General features: G+C 47.7%; 1 protein-coding gene across 2 annotated transcripts in view; it reads right to left on the bottom strand.

Annotated features, from left to right (window-relative positions):
• Arhgap25 (Rho GTPase activating protein 25) overlaps positions 1–20935 on the bottom strand; it is a 42364-nt gene that overhangs the window by 12107 nt on the left and 9322 nt on the right. For both annotated transcript variants that reach the window (XM_059258120.1, XM_059258119.1), the window contains 2 exons: positions 19551–19667; positions 3389–3596 (listed from right to left, as the gene is read on the bottom strand). In XM_059258120.1, the coding sequence (XP_059114103.1) occupies positions 3389–3596; positions 19551–19667 (325 nt within the window). The remainder of the gene's footprint in view (positions 1–3388; positions 3597–19550; positions 19668–20935) is intronic.

Below are 20935 nucleotides of genomic sequence, written 5' to 3'. Positions count from 1 at the left end.
AACAGACCCTTAAGGAGAAACTGCAGCTTAGAAAAGGCAATTTTATCACAAGAAACAAGGATGGCAAGAAACAAGGATGCCAAAGTTAGAAATAGAATGGGAGGGCAGTGGTGGTGCACGCCTTTAATCCCAGCACTTGGGAGGCAGAGGCAGGTGGATCTCTGTGAGTTCAAAGCCAGCCTGGTCTACAGAGTGAGTTCCAGGACAGCCAGAGGTGTACAGAGGAACTCTGTCTCAGAAAACAAAAAAAAAAAAAGGGAAGAAATAGAAAGATGTTATAGCCATAGACACAATAGGATTACATGGTATTATATTATATTCTTAGAAACTTCCAGAAAGCCTAGTTAATTTTGAGAAGGATGAGGCTGACAATGCCTGAGGTTAGCCTGGGCAACTTCTCATTTTGGTTTATCGGGTCTCATCATTTTCTCAAGGACTTCTTGAGTTCCACCAGACCCACACGGCTCCCTTTCTCTAAATCCGGTTATCTCTACTCACCATTTTTAGCAGTAACACAATGGAACTTGTGCTGGTTCCTGTGTATTGGGGGCACAATGTCACCCCACTGTGTTAGTGCTGATTTGGGGGTCACCCTATGGTCTAAGTCTCCAGGATCATTTCTCTTGAGTTCATGTCCCTCCAAACCGAAGGGTCAACCTTAAATGACTTTGTCAGTTCTGAGTTCTGACCCATCTCAGGTGGCCCTGCCAGGTGGCCTTGGAGTCCTCATATGTGCCATGCAGCACACCTGTCCGTTCTCACAGAGAGGCACAGGGATGGGAAGGACATCACATCGTGACCAGGAGGCATCCAGCCCAGTAAAAACAGATAAGGAGATCTTTTAAAAGTGTTTTTGCATGTGTACGTGTGTGATGTGTGTATTTATACATGTTTGCATGTGTGTGGGTACACATACGTGTGAGTGCATGTTCCTGTGGAGGACAGATGTTGACATGGGTGCCTTCCTTCACTTCTCCCCACCTTATGCAGCGAGGCAGGGTCCTTCACTTGAACACAAAAGCTCGAAGATTTGGGCAATCTAGCTATCTGGATAGCTCAGGGGGCCTCCTGTACTGGCCTCTGGAGGACTGGGATTGTAGACAGGGCACCATGTCCCTGCCATTCATTACTGGGGATCTGAACTCCCACCCTCATTTTTTTGTGTGTGGGAAGCTCCTTAGCCACTGAGCCACCTGCCCTAGCTGTACAAGAAGGCATTTTATTTGCTTTTCTCCATTTGGTGAGAACCATGTACACCTGTGCTAGAATCTCACCAAGCGAGGGACCCATGTGACATTTATTCAGGTGAAAAAACAGCAGATCATCTGTCAGAACCAAGTGTGTGGCCTTGGGGAAGATCTAGGGGCTGCCCATTGGCCCCATGTGAGAGATGCCAGGAAGGGTTTCCTTGACCTTCCAGCTCCCATAACTCACTGATTGATAAACACTATGTTCAGGGTTCAGAAAAGCTGTAACCATAGGAGAGGTGTAGCTTACTCCTGTGGCAAAAGCCTGCAAGGTGCTAAGCTATGGTTACCTGTAGTTGCTGGGACACACTCTTAGCCTTGGCCCTAAACATGTTGGAAGTTAGCTAAATGACAAGAATAAAAGAAGCCTGCATTCTTCTCCAAATAAGGGTTGTCCACTCAAGGGGCATATGGACCCAAGAGCTCCCCCCCCTCTCTGCATGTGTGTGACTGTGTGTATGTATATGTGTGATTGTGTATATGTGTGTGAGGGAGCAGCTGTCCTCCTCCTTCCAAGCTCCCGAATTTCATGGGAACCATAGACTGCAGTACCACCCCCACTCCCCCACCGACCTGGCAGAATTCAAACTGGCATCCAAGGCAAATTTAGTGAATCCCACTATAGCCTCTGTCCTTAAGCAATAACCCACCTATATCTTTTGATCAACTCAAACATAATTTAAACATGAAGAAGAAAATTGAATACGACAGTGAGCACACAAGAATAGGCACCTGCTTATGAACTCTAACCGATTGTGCCGTTAAAAGGGCCCGTAACTTGCTATAGTTCCAATGATAACTATACTACTGCTTACTAAACTACACAGGCAAATTAGCCTATGGCATACTAAGGGTGGAAGAGATAGTCGTATGGCAGGCCAAACTAAGACCATGGCAGAGTGAGCATGGAGAGAAACCGATGGGCCTCAGAGATGTTTCAGAAGAAAAACGGCTGCATTGGTGGACAGAATGGAGCTGCAGGGGAAGAGTGAGGAGACTCCTGCATAAGAGTGACTCAGGCCTTCGTCATTTCCCTCTGTTCTGAATAACTCTAGGGGATTTCAACATTTGTAAACTGGGTAGTGCTCAGGCCTATTGTACCAAATCTTGTTTGCTGAGCTGCTAACTAGGTAAGAGTGCTTGGTCTTAAGCCAGCAAGACAAGTGCGTGCAGGCAATCAGGTACTGCACAGTAAACAGAGCGTGCAGTGTGTGGTGGGGCTGTATCAGCTAAACATGCAGTGTGTGGTGGGGCTGTACCAGCTAAACATGCAGTCTGTGGTGGGGCTGTACCAGCTAAACATGCAATGTGTGATGGGGCTGTACCAGCTAACATGCAGTGTGTGGTGGGGCTGTATCAGCTAAGCATGCAGTGTGTGATGGGGCTGTACCAGCTAAACATGCAGTGTGTGATGGGGCTGTACCAGCTAAGCATGCAGTGTGTATTGGGGCTGTATCGCTAAACATGCAGTGTGTGGTGGGACTGGACCAGCTGAGCATAGTAGAGAAGGACATCCTTTCTGGGTGCCTGGAGAGTGAGAGGAACTGACTGTAGGAATTTTCACCACATCAGATAGTCCCCAAATAGGGCTGGAAACCTTTGATGAGGATAAGAGTGAATGCCAGGCTGCCATGGTGGTGTGTACTCCAGTCAGACAGCTCAGAGCTGAGTTTAGAATCACATAGTACTGTGGATTTGAAGACTTACGAGAATTACTAGTTCTAGCCACTCCTGGAATGCTGGAGAAGACTACCGGTGCCTGTGCACAGACGTGGTGATCCTGCCTCACATGTTTATGTTGATAGCTCTGCTCTTGATGTTTCTCATCTGCATGAGGGTGCTGAGAGTGTTCCTAGGCTAAGCCTCAGTTTCCCCCCATGCTCTGCATCTCCCCTTCCCTCATGTCCTAATCATCACCTGAATCTGCCCAGAACATACTGTGTCTTGTAAATTGTTTGCACACTCTGCTAACTGTGCCCAGGTCCCAAAATTCGGAGTGATGAACAGAACAAACTCTTCCTCCTGTTGTGATCCAGGGCTTTTGAAGCCTCTGCAAGAGTTCCTGGCTCCACGAGGTCCTCTCCCTAGTCAGCTGGGCAGGGCAGAGGTGGACGGGGCAGTGCAGGGTAAAGACAGCATACCTGTCAAAAGAAGGCCGTTCCCCTGCATCGAATGCATCTCTCAGCTGCTTCACTAAGTTGTCCTGCCCAGGCAGGCGGAAGATGCCCTCTTCACTCACACCGTGCTCCAGGATGAACTCTGCACACTTCTCCACCAGGATGGGCACCGGGTGAGGACCAAACTTCTGCTCGTAGGCTACAGTCTCATCCAGGCGCTGGCCAAACACCGCTGGGAAGAAATGGAAAACCCCTGAGTTATTCTGACCTTCTCTGAGTTGATGGGTAGTCAGAGGCTTTGCACATTTCTTCTCTTTTTAAAATTATTGTTATTGTTATTGCTATTATTATTATTATTATTGTTATTATTATTATTATTATTATTTTACATGTATGGGTGTTTTGCCTGCATGTATGTCTGTGCACCACATGCATGAGTGCCCTTGGAGGCCAGATGAGAGCATCGGATCCCCCCAGGATCCAAGTTACAGATGGATGTAAGCTGCCATGTTGGTGGCTAGCTCCTCTGGAAGAGTATTCAGTGTTCTTAACCACTAAGGCCTCTCTCCAGCCCCTTTTTTTTCTTTAAAAATAATATTTATTTTTAGTTTAACTTTTGAGAGTTTCATACATGAATACTGTATTGACATCATTTGCACCCCTCGCTTTTCCACCTCCAGCTCTTTCCACGTGCCCTGCTGCTCCCTCAAATTCATGCGCTCTTCTGCTTTGATTATTGTTTTACATACACATACACAAGTACACATACGTGTGCATACATACACACACACACACTGCTGGCTAAATCCATTTAGTGTTGCTGTATGTACTCGTTTAGAGCTAACCACTTGGGGTTGCACAACCTATCAGGGGTCTTGTCCCTGAAGAAGATTAATTCTCCTTCTTTCAGCAGCCACTGATGGCCTGTAGCTCTTCATCTAGGAGTAGGGTCTTGTGAGAGTTCCTCCGTTAACATTGGCATGTCAACTGGTACTGTCATTGTTCAGGTCATATTTATTTGACCACATTTTTGAGCTTTCATGGGTATAGATTCCCTGTCATAGACAGCAGACACTATCTCACAGCTAAGGTCTTGGTCTCCCAGCTCTTACAATCTTTTGTCCCCCTCTTTCTGGACATTCCCTGAGCTTCAGGGTTGTGTTTTAGGTGTATTAATTGGGGTTGGGCACCACACAGTCTGTTGATCTCCGAATTTTGGACAGATGTGAGCCTCTGTAATGATCTCCAACTGCTGCAAAAAGAAGCTCTTTGATGAGGGCGAGAACCACGTTCAGTGAGGAATTATACTGGTTTAGGAAAGTGGTTGTAATAGGTTCTCCTCCAAGGTCCAACACCTCAGCAGCCACAAGTAGTTGGCTGGCTTTGTAGTATCAAGCATGAATGCCTTCCTCTTGAGTAGGTCTTCAATCCAATTAGACAGCTGTTGGTTGCTCCCAAGATACAAGTGCCATTATTGCACCCTTGGGGCTATCTTGCCATCCTGCTCATTGTTGTGGTTTTATAGTTGGGCAGGATTATTGATTACTTATCTCCTTTGGCAAGTTGCATAACACCTTTTGCTACTAAGAAAGCTGGTCCTCCGGGAAGAGCTTCCGAGTCGGTTCCAGCTCAATTCGTCTAAGTCCTATGTCTAGCATGTGTGGTGTCTTCAGCAATAGGGTTTTACATTCAACTTCTGGGAGGAAACCAAGGGCAGCTGCAACAGCCTATGTTGGGGGAGTCTTTTTCACTGCCCCAGCCAACAGCTCAAAAAGAGGTTCTATGCCTGGCACTGGGGGGTTGTTAGACAGTTTATGACTCTTGGAGGGAGTATTATTGATGCAGAAGAAACTCAAAGTGATGTCATTGGTATTATAACTAATAGATTTGCCTAGGAGACATTAACTCACACAAGTGAAATTTAGATATCGCAGCACTGCCTCTAAAATACCCCCCCAAAATAAATAGTATGTTAACCAGGTCTGTTAGAGATAAGAGAAATTTAAGGTGCTAGGATGCAAATGTTTATTCACTGGGATTGACCAGTCATTAGGTTCTGTGGTGGTTTGAAAGAGAACGGTCCCCATAGGCTCATAGATTTGAATGTCTGGTCATCAGGGAGTGGTATTATTTGGAAAGATTAGAAGGTGTGGCCTTGTTGGAGGAAGTGTGTCACTGGGGGTGGGCTTGAGGTTTCAAAAGCCCAAGCCAGGCCCAGTGGCTTGCTCTTCCTGCTGCCTGCGGATCCAGATGTAGAACTCTCAGCTACTTCCCCAGCACCATGTCCTCCTGCATGCTGCCACGCTCCCTATTTTGATGATAATGGTCTTCTGAAACTGTAACCCAGCCCCAATTAAATTATTTCTTTTGTAAGAGTTGCTGTGCTCATGGTGTCTCTTCACAGCAATAGAACAGTGACTAAGACAGACTTCTTTCCCTAATAAAGACATACCTCTAAGAGACAGCTCAGGGAGGGCAGTGCAGAGTTGCAGCCATCATTAAGTCCTGTCCCGCCATTAAATTACCTGTGCTCTAATCAGGAAAGGCATAATCCTGCCGGGTGGGCAAGGTGACCCTGGCTAACAACTATTTGAAAGAGAACAACAGGAATATGCTTAAAATAATTCTGGCACTATGTAACATGTGTGCTGTCCTACATCTCCTATCTGCCTAAGCAGGCAGACTGGCAGTCTCCTGACGCTGTTGAAACTATTTGAAGTGTAACCTGGGGCCAGGACCTGAAGGAGATGTAAGGATGGCAGCGTATGTAAAATGCATATACCTAAGGTGCAAGCAGCTAATGAAATCTTGTACCGGGGAGTCAACTCTTACTTGGCCATTAGCCCCAGATAACTCAGCACTATTAAAGAGATTTCCTTCATCTCTAAGTGTATTTCTCACTGAGAAAGCATATTATTTCCATTCCATTATGACAGACAGCCCACTGCATCCCAGGGCCTCAGCGCCAGGCTTGGCTTCTGAATGTGCCCTGCCCCAGCTACTCATCTGACAAGTTTACCAATGCCTCCAAGGCTCAGTGTGGTTGAGAGGGAAGTGACTATGATGGTACTGTCACCTCAGGGCTGCTGTCAAGATGAAATGAATGAGCAGCGGTAAGCAGAGTGCCTGACAAGCTTCCAGGCACATGGTGCTCAGCAGAAGTTTAGTGCTGTCTTAAATACGTAAAAAAAAAAAAAAAAAAAAAAAAAAAAAAAAAAAAAAAAAAAAAAAATGGGGGGGGGGGTCAAAATGGAGACTGACAGAAACAGCCCCAAATGTACAGCCTCAGGAAATTCAAATGACTTGTCTTTGGGTCTTGTTTAAAGGTAACACAGGAAAATCAAGAACTGAATTCTACTGGTAACATTGAGCATGGAAGCACAAGAGCCAGCCCATGACCTGGTTATCTCATACCCAGTTAAGCGTTAAGGCCTTTTGTAGAACTCAGAGTGTTTCCTCTACTTTCAAAAGCACAGCTGTGGTGAACATGTTCACTGGAATGTCCACACACGAAGGCCTAATATTTGGTTATTGTCGAATTAATTAGTGTTTGGATAGATGAGCTCAGATATTTCATGCTGTTGAACTATTTTCCTGGGGCGACTTTCTGCATGTTGAACTACAGGGTCAAGTGGTTTGACCCGATGGTATGCAAATTGCTTTGCAAAAATATTTTTCCAAATTGCACAGCCTCCAGCAGAGCAAGCGTGGGCCAGCTCCACCTTGGCTCTGTCAGCACCCGGCTCTGTAATTTCCCCACCCCTGAGCCTGACAAGATTAGATCTACATGAAGGCAGTCAAGGCCTACCTGTTCTTCCCACAAGCTCCACGGCTCCCCTGTACCCTTCAGGTTCAGAGGGCGATGGATTCAGTTCTGTCCAAACCTGGGCTCTGTCCTAGAAGCTGGCCCTTTGCAAAGTCTCTTGGTTCTCCCCCTGATTCACTGGCTGTTCTCCTCCATCCAGACACTATTTAATATGGATTCCACCTGTGAAGAACGGTATCAGACTCCTGAATCCCCGTGTCCTTCTGACCTCTGCTCCAGTATCTGGCATTTTCAACCCCTCTGGCACTTCTCTAACCCACTGGTCTGTTAGAGTACCACTGCCCTGCTTCTAAGGTCATACACCTCTTCCTAGGTTGCCACAGCAGTGTTCTTCAATTGGCCCTCAGTGCCAGATGGCTCCTCCCTTGCGGTATCGGGTCCTGGGAGCTGAGGGTATTGGCTCCGATCCTAAATCTGCCCAGATGTCACCTGTTTGACTTCAGTGCATCTCAGTGCTGGCCTAACGTCCACCTACCATTTTTGTATGACCTACTAATGTGTATTCAAAGGCACCTCACTCTGATGCTCCCAAAACACGGTGCTCTCCAGTTTCCATGTTCTCGAACGCTCTTCTCCCTCCCACGTTTGCCCCCTTCCCCGCCTCCTGGAATTCTATTTGTCCCTCCTGGGACTTTTCTGACGTCATCATCATCCCTGCCAGGCCTTCTTGCTCTCAGGTAGAGAGATTACATCCCACTGTGTGTGCCCTTCTTCCTCTCTGTCCGTTCCACCCCTCTCACATAGGGCTATTGGGACCGTGTGTCTGTGTCTGGGCATGTGACCATACGTTCCTGTGGATAGAAAACACAGGTAAGGTCTCTTTTTCCCCGCTGTGAGCCCAGCACAAGGAGGGTGGGCAACAGATTCTGCTCAATTACTTAGTGGATTAATATCTTTAAACAAGTATTTTCCAAAACGCATGGCTATTCTGGCATTTCTTTGCTTGGAACACTAGCAGTCATCACGTAAATTAATCCAGTTCCCTCTGTAACCGTCATCAAGTGCCCGGCATGGGCCAGCAGCAGCCTTGTGGAATGACAGGGAGCACAAAGACCTTGTCATTGCCTCCAATTACCCAACTTCCCATTATGAAAATGAAAGGACCACGTAGAAAATGCTGAGACAGTCAGAATGTTCAAGACCCCACAGAACTGGGCTTCTGTCTGCTATGAAAGGAGCTGGATAGATATTTCCACTGCGCCAGACCATGATTGAAATGACTTAAAACACAGACTGTCATGCCACACTGGAAAATTCTCTCTGAGAGGCATGGAGAACCACTGTCAGAGGGAAAGGCAAATGTCTTCTGGAGCATGGAATGTGGGCATAGGTGGGCCACTAGATCCAGATGGGGACAAATAGCCCAAATACACTGAGAGCCAAGAAAAGTCTGACTTCCCTCTTCCGCCGGGTCCACACTCAGCTGTTCTCATGTAGCTCTTAGCAGGATATCCATTTCTCAATATTACGTTCCCCTCCAACAACCCTGCCCTGTCAGGTCTGACTTGGTCAGTCCACTGATACAGCACAGAGATAGTGCCGTATCCCAGAATGCACTAGTCCAGTCTTCGTGAGAGCTGGGTTCCGAATCTTCACCACTCTTGAGCCTCACTGCCTTGTCACTCACTTTCCCGCCTCCTCCCTGCTTCAGCAGGTCAACTGACTCCTCCCTGAGGGAAGACAAACAAGGCTGGCACCCAGGCCCTGCCCCCACCCTCCTCCTCAACAGGGTCTTCCTCTCTCAGAGGAAGAAGAACCCTGTTCTTCCTCCACCAGCTGCTTTCTGAACCTGTCAGATCCATCCTCTCCAGCTCTTCCGAGACTTGGTCTTTAAGAGTCAAGAGAATCTGCATCTTTGCCAATTTATAAAGACTAATCCCTTACCTCAGCTCTGCAAAGCAGCAATTCTTACCTTTTTCTATTTGCCATTGTTCTCACAAAATGTGTGTCTACTTCTGGAGGGTGTTTCCTCCCTCACAGCCCACTGAATTTATTCAGTTTCCCAACTCTCAACTCATCATAGTTTAATTTCCATAGCTCATCTCTTTGCATTAAAACTTCTTGGTGATATCTGATGCCCTCCCAGTGGCCAAATCCTACTTTGGACTTGGATGATTCCATACTTGCTGGTCTTCTCCAAACACTGATACCCTTGTGTTGCCTTTCTTTCCATTCCTCTCTACGTGCTTACAGAAATTCCATTCTCATCCTGGTGGCTCCCCTGTGCCTCCTTTCCATGTCTCCACACATTTGGGTACCACCTAAAAACCAGTGACCACTACAGCCACACCCTGCTTCCCCTCCCTCCTCTATTTTCCTCAGTCCACACAGAACAGCGCGTCTCCCAGGGTCTTCTTCAATCCCACACTCATCCTGCTTCCTCTTTAGTCCCAGCTCCCCCACTCCCACATTCCTCACAACCCACAGCATTTAGACAGTCAACCAAGTATCAAGTGCCATGAGAACCCAAAGCCTCTGGCAACAGGTGTCTAACGCAACCGGACCAATTAGCGAGACTGAGGGCATCACATTGGAGTTATCCCGAAACACAATCTGCCTCCAAGCAGACTGGGCCACCTGAAACATGTTACCCCCTCCTGCCTCATTGCCACTGTTCACGTTGTTACAGTTTGGAGGGAGAGACAACTGCGTTTCTTGCAAGTTTCTCCTGCAGAATGCACAAAATCATTCAGCAAATCATCTGCAGGATCTTTGAAGCTTGAGGTCATGTTAGAATAAAAAGGAGGCTTGCACTTAAAAACTCGCAAGCTGAAGCCCTTCCTCTTACACCCCCTAAACACCCAGACTTCCTGAGTTTGGAAGACTTAGGAAGGGGATGGAGCCTTCTCTGAATCCACAGATCTCCCCGTTCACACCCTCTTTTATCGCCTCTGACGTAGTTTTGTGATGATTTATTTAAGCAGCACTCTTCCACGGGCTGTGAGAGCCTCAGAGACAGACAGCCCGTCTGCTTCACCTATTTTTATCTCCTGGCACAGAGGCTGCCTTAGACCTCAGGAACATTCCACCTGCTGTCTCCTCCCATGCTCCCCACTCTCCACACTTCCCTCTGCTCAGCATTTCTCCAAACTCCCTCTTGTCAAGGAGACCAATGGCCTTTCCATTTTTTGATTGTGGGGTTAGATTTCCAGTGCTCATCTCAGCTGTTCAGTCGGCAGCTTGGGGCCCAGTAGGTCACACTTCCCCTCTTGTAACACTTTCTAGTGGCTCCTGGAACTACCCTCTCTGGCTTCCTCATTCATATCATCATCTGCTCTCACCCTCCTCCAGGGCTTCTTCCTTTCTCCCTGACCTCCAAGCATTAGCTTGTCCCAGGCACTCTCTTCCCTGTCCTAACTCACTTCCTTACAAACCCATGACTTTAAATTCCTCCAGGATGAAATCCCCAAACTTCGTATCTGTAGCTTAGAACTCAGTCAAAGCCATCCCTCTGTGGAGAACTCAGCAACGCCCTAGAAACAGGAGGGCCACTGTGTCCCTTCTTCCATGAAAGAAAGTATCCTATGGCTGGGCAGTGGCGCAGGCCTTTAATCCCAGCACTCAGGAGGCAGAGGCCAGCCTGGGCTACAGAGTGAGTTCCAGGAAAGGCTCCAAAGCTACACAGAGAAACCCTGTCTCAAGCCCACCCCCCCCCCCAACACCCACCCCCTCCAGCCCCACCCTCCCGCAAGTACCCTATGCTTGTCTTGGTCAGTTTGTATCATTCCTCATGCAGACCACGTGGGAGTGTGGCATCCAAAGCATATCCTTGAGTCCAACACACACACACACACACACACACACACACACACACACACACACACACACACTGAACTGCACCAACTGTACTGGTCTTGTTCTCTGGGTCCTTGCCTTTACCTTTGTTTGTTTTTTTGTTTGTTTGTTTGCTTGCTTTTTGTTTTGGGGGACAGGGTTTCTGTGTATAACAGCCCTGGCTGTCCTGGAGCTCGCTTTGTAGACCAGGCTGGACGTGAACTCACCAAGTAATCCCTGAGGGCCGGGAATAAAGGCATGCACCACCACCCAGCCCTTGTCTTTACCTTTGCTTCCAGGCACACATGGAAAAGCCTGGATACGGGGATAGAAGGAGAGGCAGCCCAGGGACAAAAACCAGAGAGGCCAGTGAGGCCGGCCTAGGTGGTGCCCACTCCTTCAGGGCATCTGGACTCCACAGTTCTGCTCTTGGCAGCAATGTGAGGTCCAATCAATTCATTCACCAGAGCTCACTGTCACTCTGAGCCAATCAGTTAGCAGAAGCACTTCCATCTTAGCAGTTATAAAAGTCAGCCTATCAAGTATAGCCATTGTGTGGTTGCAATATAAATTTATAATTGCTAAATGCAACACAATCTTCACAGCAATTGACTGGTTTATTTTTTTTAACTTTATTATTAAAAACTTGCAAATAAAAATATCATACACCAAAATAAGGTGGGTTCAGATTAGGAATTTTTCTAAGACCGTATTTCAGTCAATTGGTGAATGCCAATTCTAACTGTATAACAGTTCATTAAGCTGTACAAGCTTTGGTCTGGCTAATTTTTGAATGGGGCAATTGACTGATTTACTTGGGCTAATCTGAAGCTGGAAACTGAGAAGCTAGTAGACTCAGGTTAGAAATTTGCCTAAATCCATATTTTTTTTCCTGGGACTCTCTGTGCAGCAGTTTTATCTGGTTTTATTAAAGTCAATGAGAAGTCAGGCTACTGTCTTTAAAAAAAAAAGGTAAGAAAACAAAACAGGGGCTGGGGGGAAAGCTCAATGGGTAAAGCATTTGCTCTGCAGGTGCCAGTACCCGAGCTTGAGCATCAGTTTAGTCCGAAAGGTGAAGACCGTCAGGTCCCAGAGCTCGCTGGTCACCACCCTAAACCTGAGTTCCAGGCTTCCAAGAGACCACATCTCAAAATGTTAGATGGATGGCTCCTGAGGAACGACACCCGAGGTTGATCTTGGCCTCCATGTGCACATACTTAGTGCACGTGCGTGCATGTACACACATACACACACACTTTTCTTTTAAGGGGATGGGACTATAGTTCATAGCATTTGCCTATCATACATGAAGTTTTGGATTTTACACCACAGTACCCCCCTCCCCAACTCACTGTAACGATATTTAAGACATCATCCATGTCCAGGGAGGATCCAGGGATAGAGCCTCCTGGTGCTTTTCCCATAGTGCTCCAGTGACAGCTATGCCATCCTATCTTTCTGATATCCTCTCCAATTTTTCCTCAGTCCTCAAACCTAAGGCTTTGAACAGGAGCTGCCTTGTCCTGACAGCCCAAGACAGTGACATCCTGTTCTCACAGATAACACAGCTGCCCCTTCTGTTCCCTGTCCATCCATCTTCCGCCCTCAGCCCCAGAGATCCCTCCCCAGAGCGGCTACAAAACCCCAGGGCACTGAGTGGTTTAGAGAAGTGAAAATGGCTAGATCAGCTGTGACCTCCCCCTTTATCTTGTCCCTCCTCTGTCACCATTCAGTTTCTCTGAACCCTTCCCCCCTCCCTCCACCCCCCTGCAGCCAGACCCCAGCACTGCCCTGTGCCGGCTTCACGGTTTCCCAGGGCTCAGTTTCAGATGCATACCCTATCCCGAGGCGAGAGCACAGAGCAGCTGAGAAAAGTGTCCTTTCCTGGAAGAGTGTCAAAATAGGAAAGAAATACCTCTCTTTCGGAGCTTGGGGGCTCTCTTCCTGAAGTTCCAGCAAAAGAGGAGCGCCAGGGTGGGAAAGCCGCAACCCAGTTCCCAGTGCGGCATCTTGGGGACGTGAGGCATGGCTGCTGAGCACTCTGCCTCGGAGAGAGAAGCCAGTCTGGCCTCTTCCTGCACTGCCAGAGCTAACTGTCCTCTCCGGCTTCCAGATCAGCACATGCTTGCAAAGGCTGCTCAGGTTCTGACTCCTGGGCGGAACCCTAGGGATGTGTCGGCACCTGCCCGGCCCTTTCCCAACACTTCTCCCTACTCACCTTTACACACAAGAGGCTGGCTCCCTTGGCTTTCAGAGAGTAAACATAAAGCTGTCAGAACACAATAAAACTAAGTGCCTCCTTTTACTTAGCAGCTAATTGTCAGCCGCCATTCAGGGGACAGCTCTGAGGTGCGTTAAAAGAAAGAAAGAAAATCCCACACGCAAGCGTTTACCAGCATCGTGCCATATATCAAGCTGTCTGGCAGGAACACAGAATGCCACTTAGCCTTTATGAAGCCAGCCCACCCTCTCCTGGAAAGGCTTTCAGAGACACACATGGCTCAGCCAGGGTCTTCTGAGACAATGATCTCAGAGGTAGGCTGTTGGGTGAAGCAAGCCAGTCCCCCCACCCCCTCCTCTTGAGAAGACATTGCTGCAGCTGACCCTGTGTACCCTAAAGAGCACCGCAGAGGTACAGGCAGGGAGAGAATTGCCAGGAAGGGCCTGGGGCAGTCTCGTCCTGCCAGCCAAGTGTTCACCCCTCTGTCATTCCCCAGGCAGGAATCGGGACCCATCTTTGACACCCCCCCTTCTCCCTCCGCACGGAATTCACACCCTAGTCCTGGCAGTGCCACCTCTAGAGTGTTGTGCAAACCTGTTCGATTCTCCCAGCTCCACTGCCCCCTTCCTGTACAAGCTGCCACCCATCCACTCTGGCCTGGTCTACTGCCTTCTCTCTGGGCCTCCCGCCCAGGCTATGATGCACAGAGCAACTAGAATGAGCTTTTAAATACAATCTGACTTCATCGCCTTCTTTCTTGAACCTCTCTCCTGAATGGCTACCTGTTGGTCCTAGTAACCAGCACATTCACCAGCTGTCCCTACTGCTACCAGCTACCCTCACCCCCACCCGACCCCCACCATACGCTCACCTTCCCATCTCGAGACATTTGCAGGTGCTCTTCCTTTTGATACACTGTTCCTTTCCCCGCTTCTCTGTCTGGTTAACCTCTCCTGCCCATTTGGAGTTCAGTGTGAGTCATTTCTAGGTCAGGGAAGCCTGCCTCCATCTCCTTCACACAGATTTACTTTGTTTCTGGCATTTTTATTCTGACACATTTTCACTTATATTTTTTAAGGCAGGTTCTATCCCAGCCTGACCTAGAACTCATTGTGTAGCCCAGGCTGGCTTCAAACTCTCAGTGAGCCTTCTATCTTAGGCCCCAAGTGCTGGAATTATAGGCATGAACACTCACACTCGGCCTTCAGAGTGTTATTCAAAATTATCATTTTATATTATCCCTTGGTTTTTAAATTTTAATTTTAATGTGTTTTAGTAGCCTATGAGTTCCTTAAGAGAGAAATTTCCTTCTCTTGCCCAATGGGGAGGACCAGTGAGTCTTTCTCCCTGGTGCTGGCATGTGATCAATAGAGAGTTTTAGAGTAAATGAATAGATACATGCCTTTCTTATGTTTAGGAGCTAGAGGAAGGGGAGATGAGAGAGTTGGTAGAAATAAGTAAAAGCTATCAGGCTTAGCTAGAAAGAAAGACTAGGCCACACAGAATAAGGGATGGCACATCCCATAGCTGCACTGTGCTGTGGGTTGTGAAACCATGTTCTGAAGGGCATAAAGAAATAAAAGAACAGAGGAAGAAAAACTCCTTGAGGCTTACAATAAGTTAATATTTACATGGCATAAGCCTTGTGTTGGCAAATCCACAAAGAAACCTAAACAAAGGAGCTGAACCCTGTCTTCTGACTGGAGCATCAGAGGGAAGGATGAAACCTAACACAGAATTCCTGGGTCCAGGAGCCACTGAGCAAGTATCCAGAGGGCAAGGCAAACAGTCAACAGAGATGCCATCTGCAGCATGGATTGCCTGTTCCTAGGTGACAGAAACCAGATTTCCCCATGAGGACTTGAGGATGTGGTCTCCATGCAGAGGAGAGGAGTCTAGAGAATACACACACACACACACACACACACACACACACACACACACCAGAATTGAGGCCTGGGATGAGCTATTAGAAGTTGATTGCCTCCGTTCTCCTTCCCTGCTTTACTTGGCAAGACTTTGGGGTTACATCCCCAACTTCCAGGGTATTGATGCTCAGCCCGTCTATCCAGCGGCTCCTCTGCAAACAGCTAGCCTGCTAGAAAACACCAAGCTGCTTCTCCCAAAGGAGATGTGAGGACCATGCAGAGTCTGCCAGAAGGGAGGAACATCTGAGAAGCCAGGAGACCTGGGGCCACCTCTCCAGTGACAGGAGCAGGAGAAGGTGTCAGTTCTACCCAGAGTGGCTTCTCTCATTTAACGCTGGCACTCAGGCAGGCTACAGGTGTCAGAGAACACCCTGCTGTGGAAGGCGAAGCTCTTCGAGTTCAGCTATCATTCTGGCTAGTTTCCATGCTTTCGTTGGATTTCCTAACGATGTCTTTGGATCAAAAAGAACTTCAACAAGGCTTGATGTTGACACGCTCCACGGGAAATAATTCTAGAAGGAGCACTTTCCTTCAATGAGTCCTTTCTTGGCTGAGCACCAGCCAATGGCAAGAGTAGCCTGGGAGAACGACCCAGAGTGATTCTGCTGTAGAGGAGTTCTTCCTTAACCAGTCCACTTAACACAAGCCAGGTACTATTTCAATCCTGGGGGACACAGAGAAAAACAATTCCTGCCAAACAGATTGAAGACTTTATCCCAGTGAGGGGGACTAGGAAATAAATATTTATCAAAAGTTACAAAGGGTTTACATGCTGGAGAGAAAAATAAATAAATAACAGAGGAATAGGGAGGGCTGGGCTAGATAAAGACAGCTACTAAATGTCTTTATCTAAACAGAAATGCCCCAGAAGGGAATTACTGAGGTGATTTTTAAGCAAAAGCCCGAAGAAAAACAAACAAAAAATACACAAGTAAGCAAGCTATGTAGAGAATTCTGAACAGAGAACAGGATGTGCAAGGGCCCTAAGGCAGGGGCATGCCTGTGGTGTCTGAGGAGGCTGGCGATGCTAGAGTGCAGTGGGTGTGGAAGGAGGTTTAGAAAGCAAGGACTAAGAGGTAATTAAGGGGACAGTGTGCATTGTGAATCAGTATACAGCTTTTAGCTTTCACGTGGAGAAGGGAAGAGTAGGAAAGGGTTGAGCAGAGGGGACTTGACCTGACCGTTGTCAGGCCCATTCTGACGGATGGCATCAGTGTGTTTGTCAGAGGGAAGACATGCAAGTTTAGCAGTGGGTTTGAGCAGGAGGGATTCTTTTTCGACCAGGTGGAGGAGTGAGGGTAATGAGAAGTGGTCGAGCTATGCATGGGAAAGGCACAGTTGCCCTAGGGTTGGAATGAGCTGGCAATGTGTCTTAGTGACATCACAGTTTGGGGACTACGTCCTGCTATCCACTTGCAGTTCATTGATGGCACCGTACGAAGAGCCCTGGCTCTGTCCCTGGCCCTCTCCAGATGGTCTCCTGGTGGTGGCCATCCACTCTTTTGGGTCCGAAGTTCCCTCAATTAACATGGGAAGAACTGGAGCGATGTCACAGCTGCAGTGAAGCTCTGTTATCTGCAATCCATGTTTGGTCTGTGGGAACGACTTTTCTAAGAAGTGCTGTATGGTACTTGCCTTTACAAACCAAAGGCAATCCTGTGCTTTGAGATCATTGAGAACCATGTGTTCATTCTTCTTACATACTGTGTCCCCAGCCTGCTTAGATTAACTGACTTCTAAGAAAAGCAGCCTAATCGATCTTACTGTACTTTGGACTCCTGAGGTGCCATGTATTGCTCGTTCCTTTGAGGCTCAGTCATGCCCCTGCCTGGGAACAATGAATGTGCATTTAAGATGTGGTTCCTAGACTAAAGACTATCTGCTGAGATCAGTCAGGCTTTGACAGCAAGGGCCCAATGAAGAGGACAAAAACAGCCTGCAGGTACAGGCTGATCCTAACTGGCTGTGGCTTCGCATGCTGTTCTGAGTTAGTAGTGTCCTTAAAACCATTTTCTCCCTTTGAGACCCCTAGAAAAGCTTGATCAAGACAGGAGTTCTTTGTTCCTTTTTGATGTCCTATTTGCTAGGTTGTTCAATAGATAGAGAGGGCAGCCTTTGTTCGAGAGGAGAGATCAGAACTCTTCAGTCTCGGGTAAATGACACCAAGGGTCGGTTTTCCTTAGTTTACTCTGTGACATTGCCACATTGGTCCAATGGGTAGTCATCACAGCACAGCTAATACCGTTCCCTGAATAAGTCCACAGTGCTCCCCCACCCCCAGGACTAAAACTCAATTTCCTCCGCAGGGTGGAGGCTGAGAGCTTGATAAGAGGAAGTTTTGAATGTGGGGACAGAGGTCAGCATGGCCAGACTCATCCAGGCTGGTAGAAGGCACAGGGCCCAGTGAGAGCACAGAGTAGATGCAGTTAGATAATACCCATGACCTCTGTCAATGACCAAAGCCCTTTACTGTGCAAAGGATGTCTCAGCAGGCTTTTGATCTTGCAGTCAGGGGCTTAAGGAAGGTCGTGGTGAAGACACTCCAGGGGGAAATAACACAGGATCAAGCTTTCATATGTTAAAAATAAATAAATAAATAAAATCTTCTTCTTGGCACAGTTACCACAATAAAAGCTTGTGTTTAGGACTTGGGAGACATCCAGCAGAGCCATGGCGCTTTCTGTGCATTGGTGCAGATGTTAATGAAAGCCTTGGCAGCAGACACACTCCTATCCTATGGCTTCTTTCTCCAAGCCCCTCCTGGCAGGCCACAGGACCCAAGTCCCCAGACGGAATCCTGACCTCAGCTGAGCCAGGAGGAGTTTCTTTCTCAGGAGTTAACAATGGGGCTGCAGAGGCTGGGCTGGTGCTGGCAGAGACGTTGGCTGGCATAAGAATATATGTGGGACGAGTGTGGGCATGAGGGACTGCTGGCTAGACAGGAACCAGGCAAGTGTGCAAAGAAAAGCCACTGGGTGAAGGCATGGCCCTGGAGAAACTGATAGAATTCCATTTCTCAGTTCCTGTCCCTGTGGAGCCCAGGGGAGTTCCTGTCCCCAGTGCATCTACCCAGCAACCCTTTTGGCTACTTAACAGCACTGGACAGGATTTCTATTCTGCATCAAAACAGTCTTTGGAATGACTCAATAAGATTCTGTGACAGGGACCAGAGAGATGGTTCCGCAGTGAAGAGGGCATCTCTCTATTCAGAGGATGAGAGTGTGGCTCCAGCATCCACAGGCAGCCCACTGCCTATGGCTATGGCTCCAGGAGATCTGACACAGTTTTCTGGCCTCCACAAGCACCACATACATGCGCATGCACACACACACACACACACACACACACACACACACGCATGCACAAATCATAAAAATAAACTTTTAAAAAGATTTTATAATAACATGGAATAACTAAATTATAAAGCATATAAGATTTCATACATTCTACATTTATCTTTCAGAAAAAAAAATATATGTACACACCACGCTGGTTGGAACAAAGAAGCTCTAAACTGAAATGACTAATTTTTTTCAATTTTACATAAAATTATTTTGGTATTCTTGTAATTTCTGAAAGAAACTGTTGGGAAATCATATCAATATTTAACTATGAATGCTCCCATAAATGAGTTCTAAATAAGAGACAACATCAATAATTAATTACATATTTATAGTTTTCCTGGAGTCAACACAAATAGTTCATTTTCCTAAAATGTTGGAAAATGGCATTTTGTGAACTTACCCATTTGAGTTATTTTATGGTTTTATGAAATGAAGAAAACATGCTACACTCATATCTGTTGATCTCATACATACTTTGCATCAGGTTTTTTGTTGTTTGTTTTTTTGTAGTCAGGCCGTTGCCCAAGGGTGAAAATATCACTAGAATGCCCAGAGCCCTCAAACACTGTGTATACCCTAGAAAAGGCTAAATGCAGAGTTTACCGCACATCTGTAAGGCCCGGAGAGATCCTCCCCTCCCTTGGGGGCAGCTGTCCTTCTGTACTGACCAGCCTTGGTTGCACATCTTGTCATTAGACTTCTCGGATCCATAATGGACATACCCATGGCACAGTAAGAGTTAAGGCTGCCAGGAACCCAGGTCAGCTAGCCAACCTCTTCACCTCAGAGACAGTACTTTAGTGAAAGTGGAGAAGGCCCTGCTTTGGGGCGTCACACTCCTCCGCTGGCCAAGGCAAAGGACTCACTATGATTCTCTTTGATCTGGAGTTGGCTCTCTGAGGTGAGCTAGGAGGGTGTCGAGATCCCCAGGAGCCTCTTTCCCCGGTACTCAGCAGAGGACCTGACTGTGCCGGTGACTTCAGAGGTCTCTGATCCTCTCCCCTGAACACGGCACAGAGAGAGAAGGTGTCTGGAGCCTGCTTCCTCTTCCCAGGAGGCCTGCTCAGAAACGGTTGTGGGTGCGAGTCCTTACCTCCAGAGGGCGTGCCGGCCACTCTCCTGAGGAACTTAACCCACTCCTCCATCTCTACCTGAGAGCTGGCCATGAGGATGTAGGAGTCTTGTCCTATGCGGTTCTGGTCACATGAGGCTGGAGGAAAGAGAATACATGGGGAGGTTGTAGAGTGGGAGGAGCCCGAGCCAGGGGATGGGGGGGCAGGGAGTAGGGGAGGGTTGGGGGGTGAAGTGAGGAGGGTCTTGAACCTGGTTTCTTAGTTCAGTGAAGCGCTTAGTTCAGTCAAGTGTTGTCTAACCTTGCCTAGTGGCCCCGAATCGCAGTCCACTTTTACGGCTTTAGCCAATGGCTTATTTCTATTGACAAGTCACTGAATACAGGGCTCGCTGCTGCCCTGGCTTTGGCAGAGAGCCGCCTCCACAGAGGCCAGAAGCCATTTGCTACTGACAGGAAGAGCAACTGCAGCACTCAGTTCAGCGTTCAAGGAGACTTCTGGTCCCCATGCCCACAACAGATGCTTCCCAAGACAGCCTGAGCTCAGTTGTGGAGATCCGGAAGGGAACAAAAACCCCAGGCAAGAGGGACCGTGGATACCAGAGTGCCTTTCTCATAGAACTGGTGTCTCCCGTCACAGATGTTGGGGCCACGGAGCCTTGCAGAGGTGGGGTTCCAATGCTTAGTTAAGGGGCACATGGAGATTGTCAGGGCCTTGTTTACCGTTTTCACTTTAAACTAAATAAAGCTTAAATGTATCAAGTGAGCAAAAAGATGGTGGAAAACACAGAGAGGACAAAGGGGTGGCACAGGAAGGGACAAAAAATGAGGAAAAGTGATAAAAGAAGAAATGGGGGACAAAAAGGAACCTAACATCTTCCTACACCTCCCCGTGGGCAGAAATCTGTAGAGAGAGAATTTTCTTTAGCTGGTAAAGGTGTTAGAAGGGACAAGCATAACAGTAATCCCTTCGATCACTGGATGCTGTTGAAGCCCCCCCCCCTTCCTACAATGCCACATCATCTGAGAGAGCCCATTCCAACTGTCCTGGGACCTAGCCCTGGATTTTCCTGCAGAAAGCAGCTTTCCAACCCCGTTGGTTCTGGCCTCCTGGACTGAGCATCACCAAGCCTTCTTTCACAGTTTGGGATGAGCTGATTCTAAATCCATCTTGTCATGGTCTCATCTCTGTAAAAGCCTTTCTTGTGGGATCTCCAGGGGTAAAATTGAAAGCAATAAATGCTTAAGAAAGAACTAAAAACTACCTGAGTAGCCACAGGGTCCCAGGAGTCATGATGTTACCAGTTTACGGTTATTGGGACTGAAGCCCAGAGATGCCAAGTATCTACCCACTGGGGACCAAATGCCAGGCAAGGCTGCTGCTCTCCTCCTCCCTATGGACGTCCTGA

Source organism: Peromyscus eremicus, chromosome 3 (genome assembly GCF_949786415.1).
Source record: "Peromyscus eremicus chromosome 3, PerEre_H2_v1, whole genome shotgun sequence".
Lineage (NCBI taxonomy): Eukaryota > Metazoa > Chordata > Mammalia > Rodentia > Cricetidae > Peromyscus > Peromyscus eremicus.
This window is presented reverse-complemented; position numbering and strand designations above follow the sequence as displayed.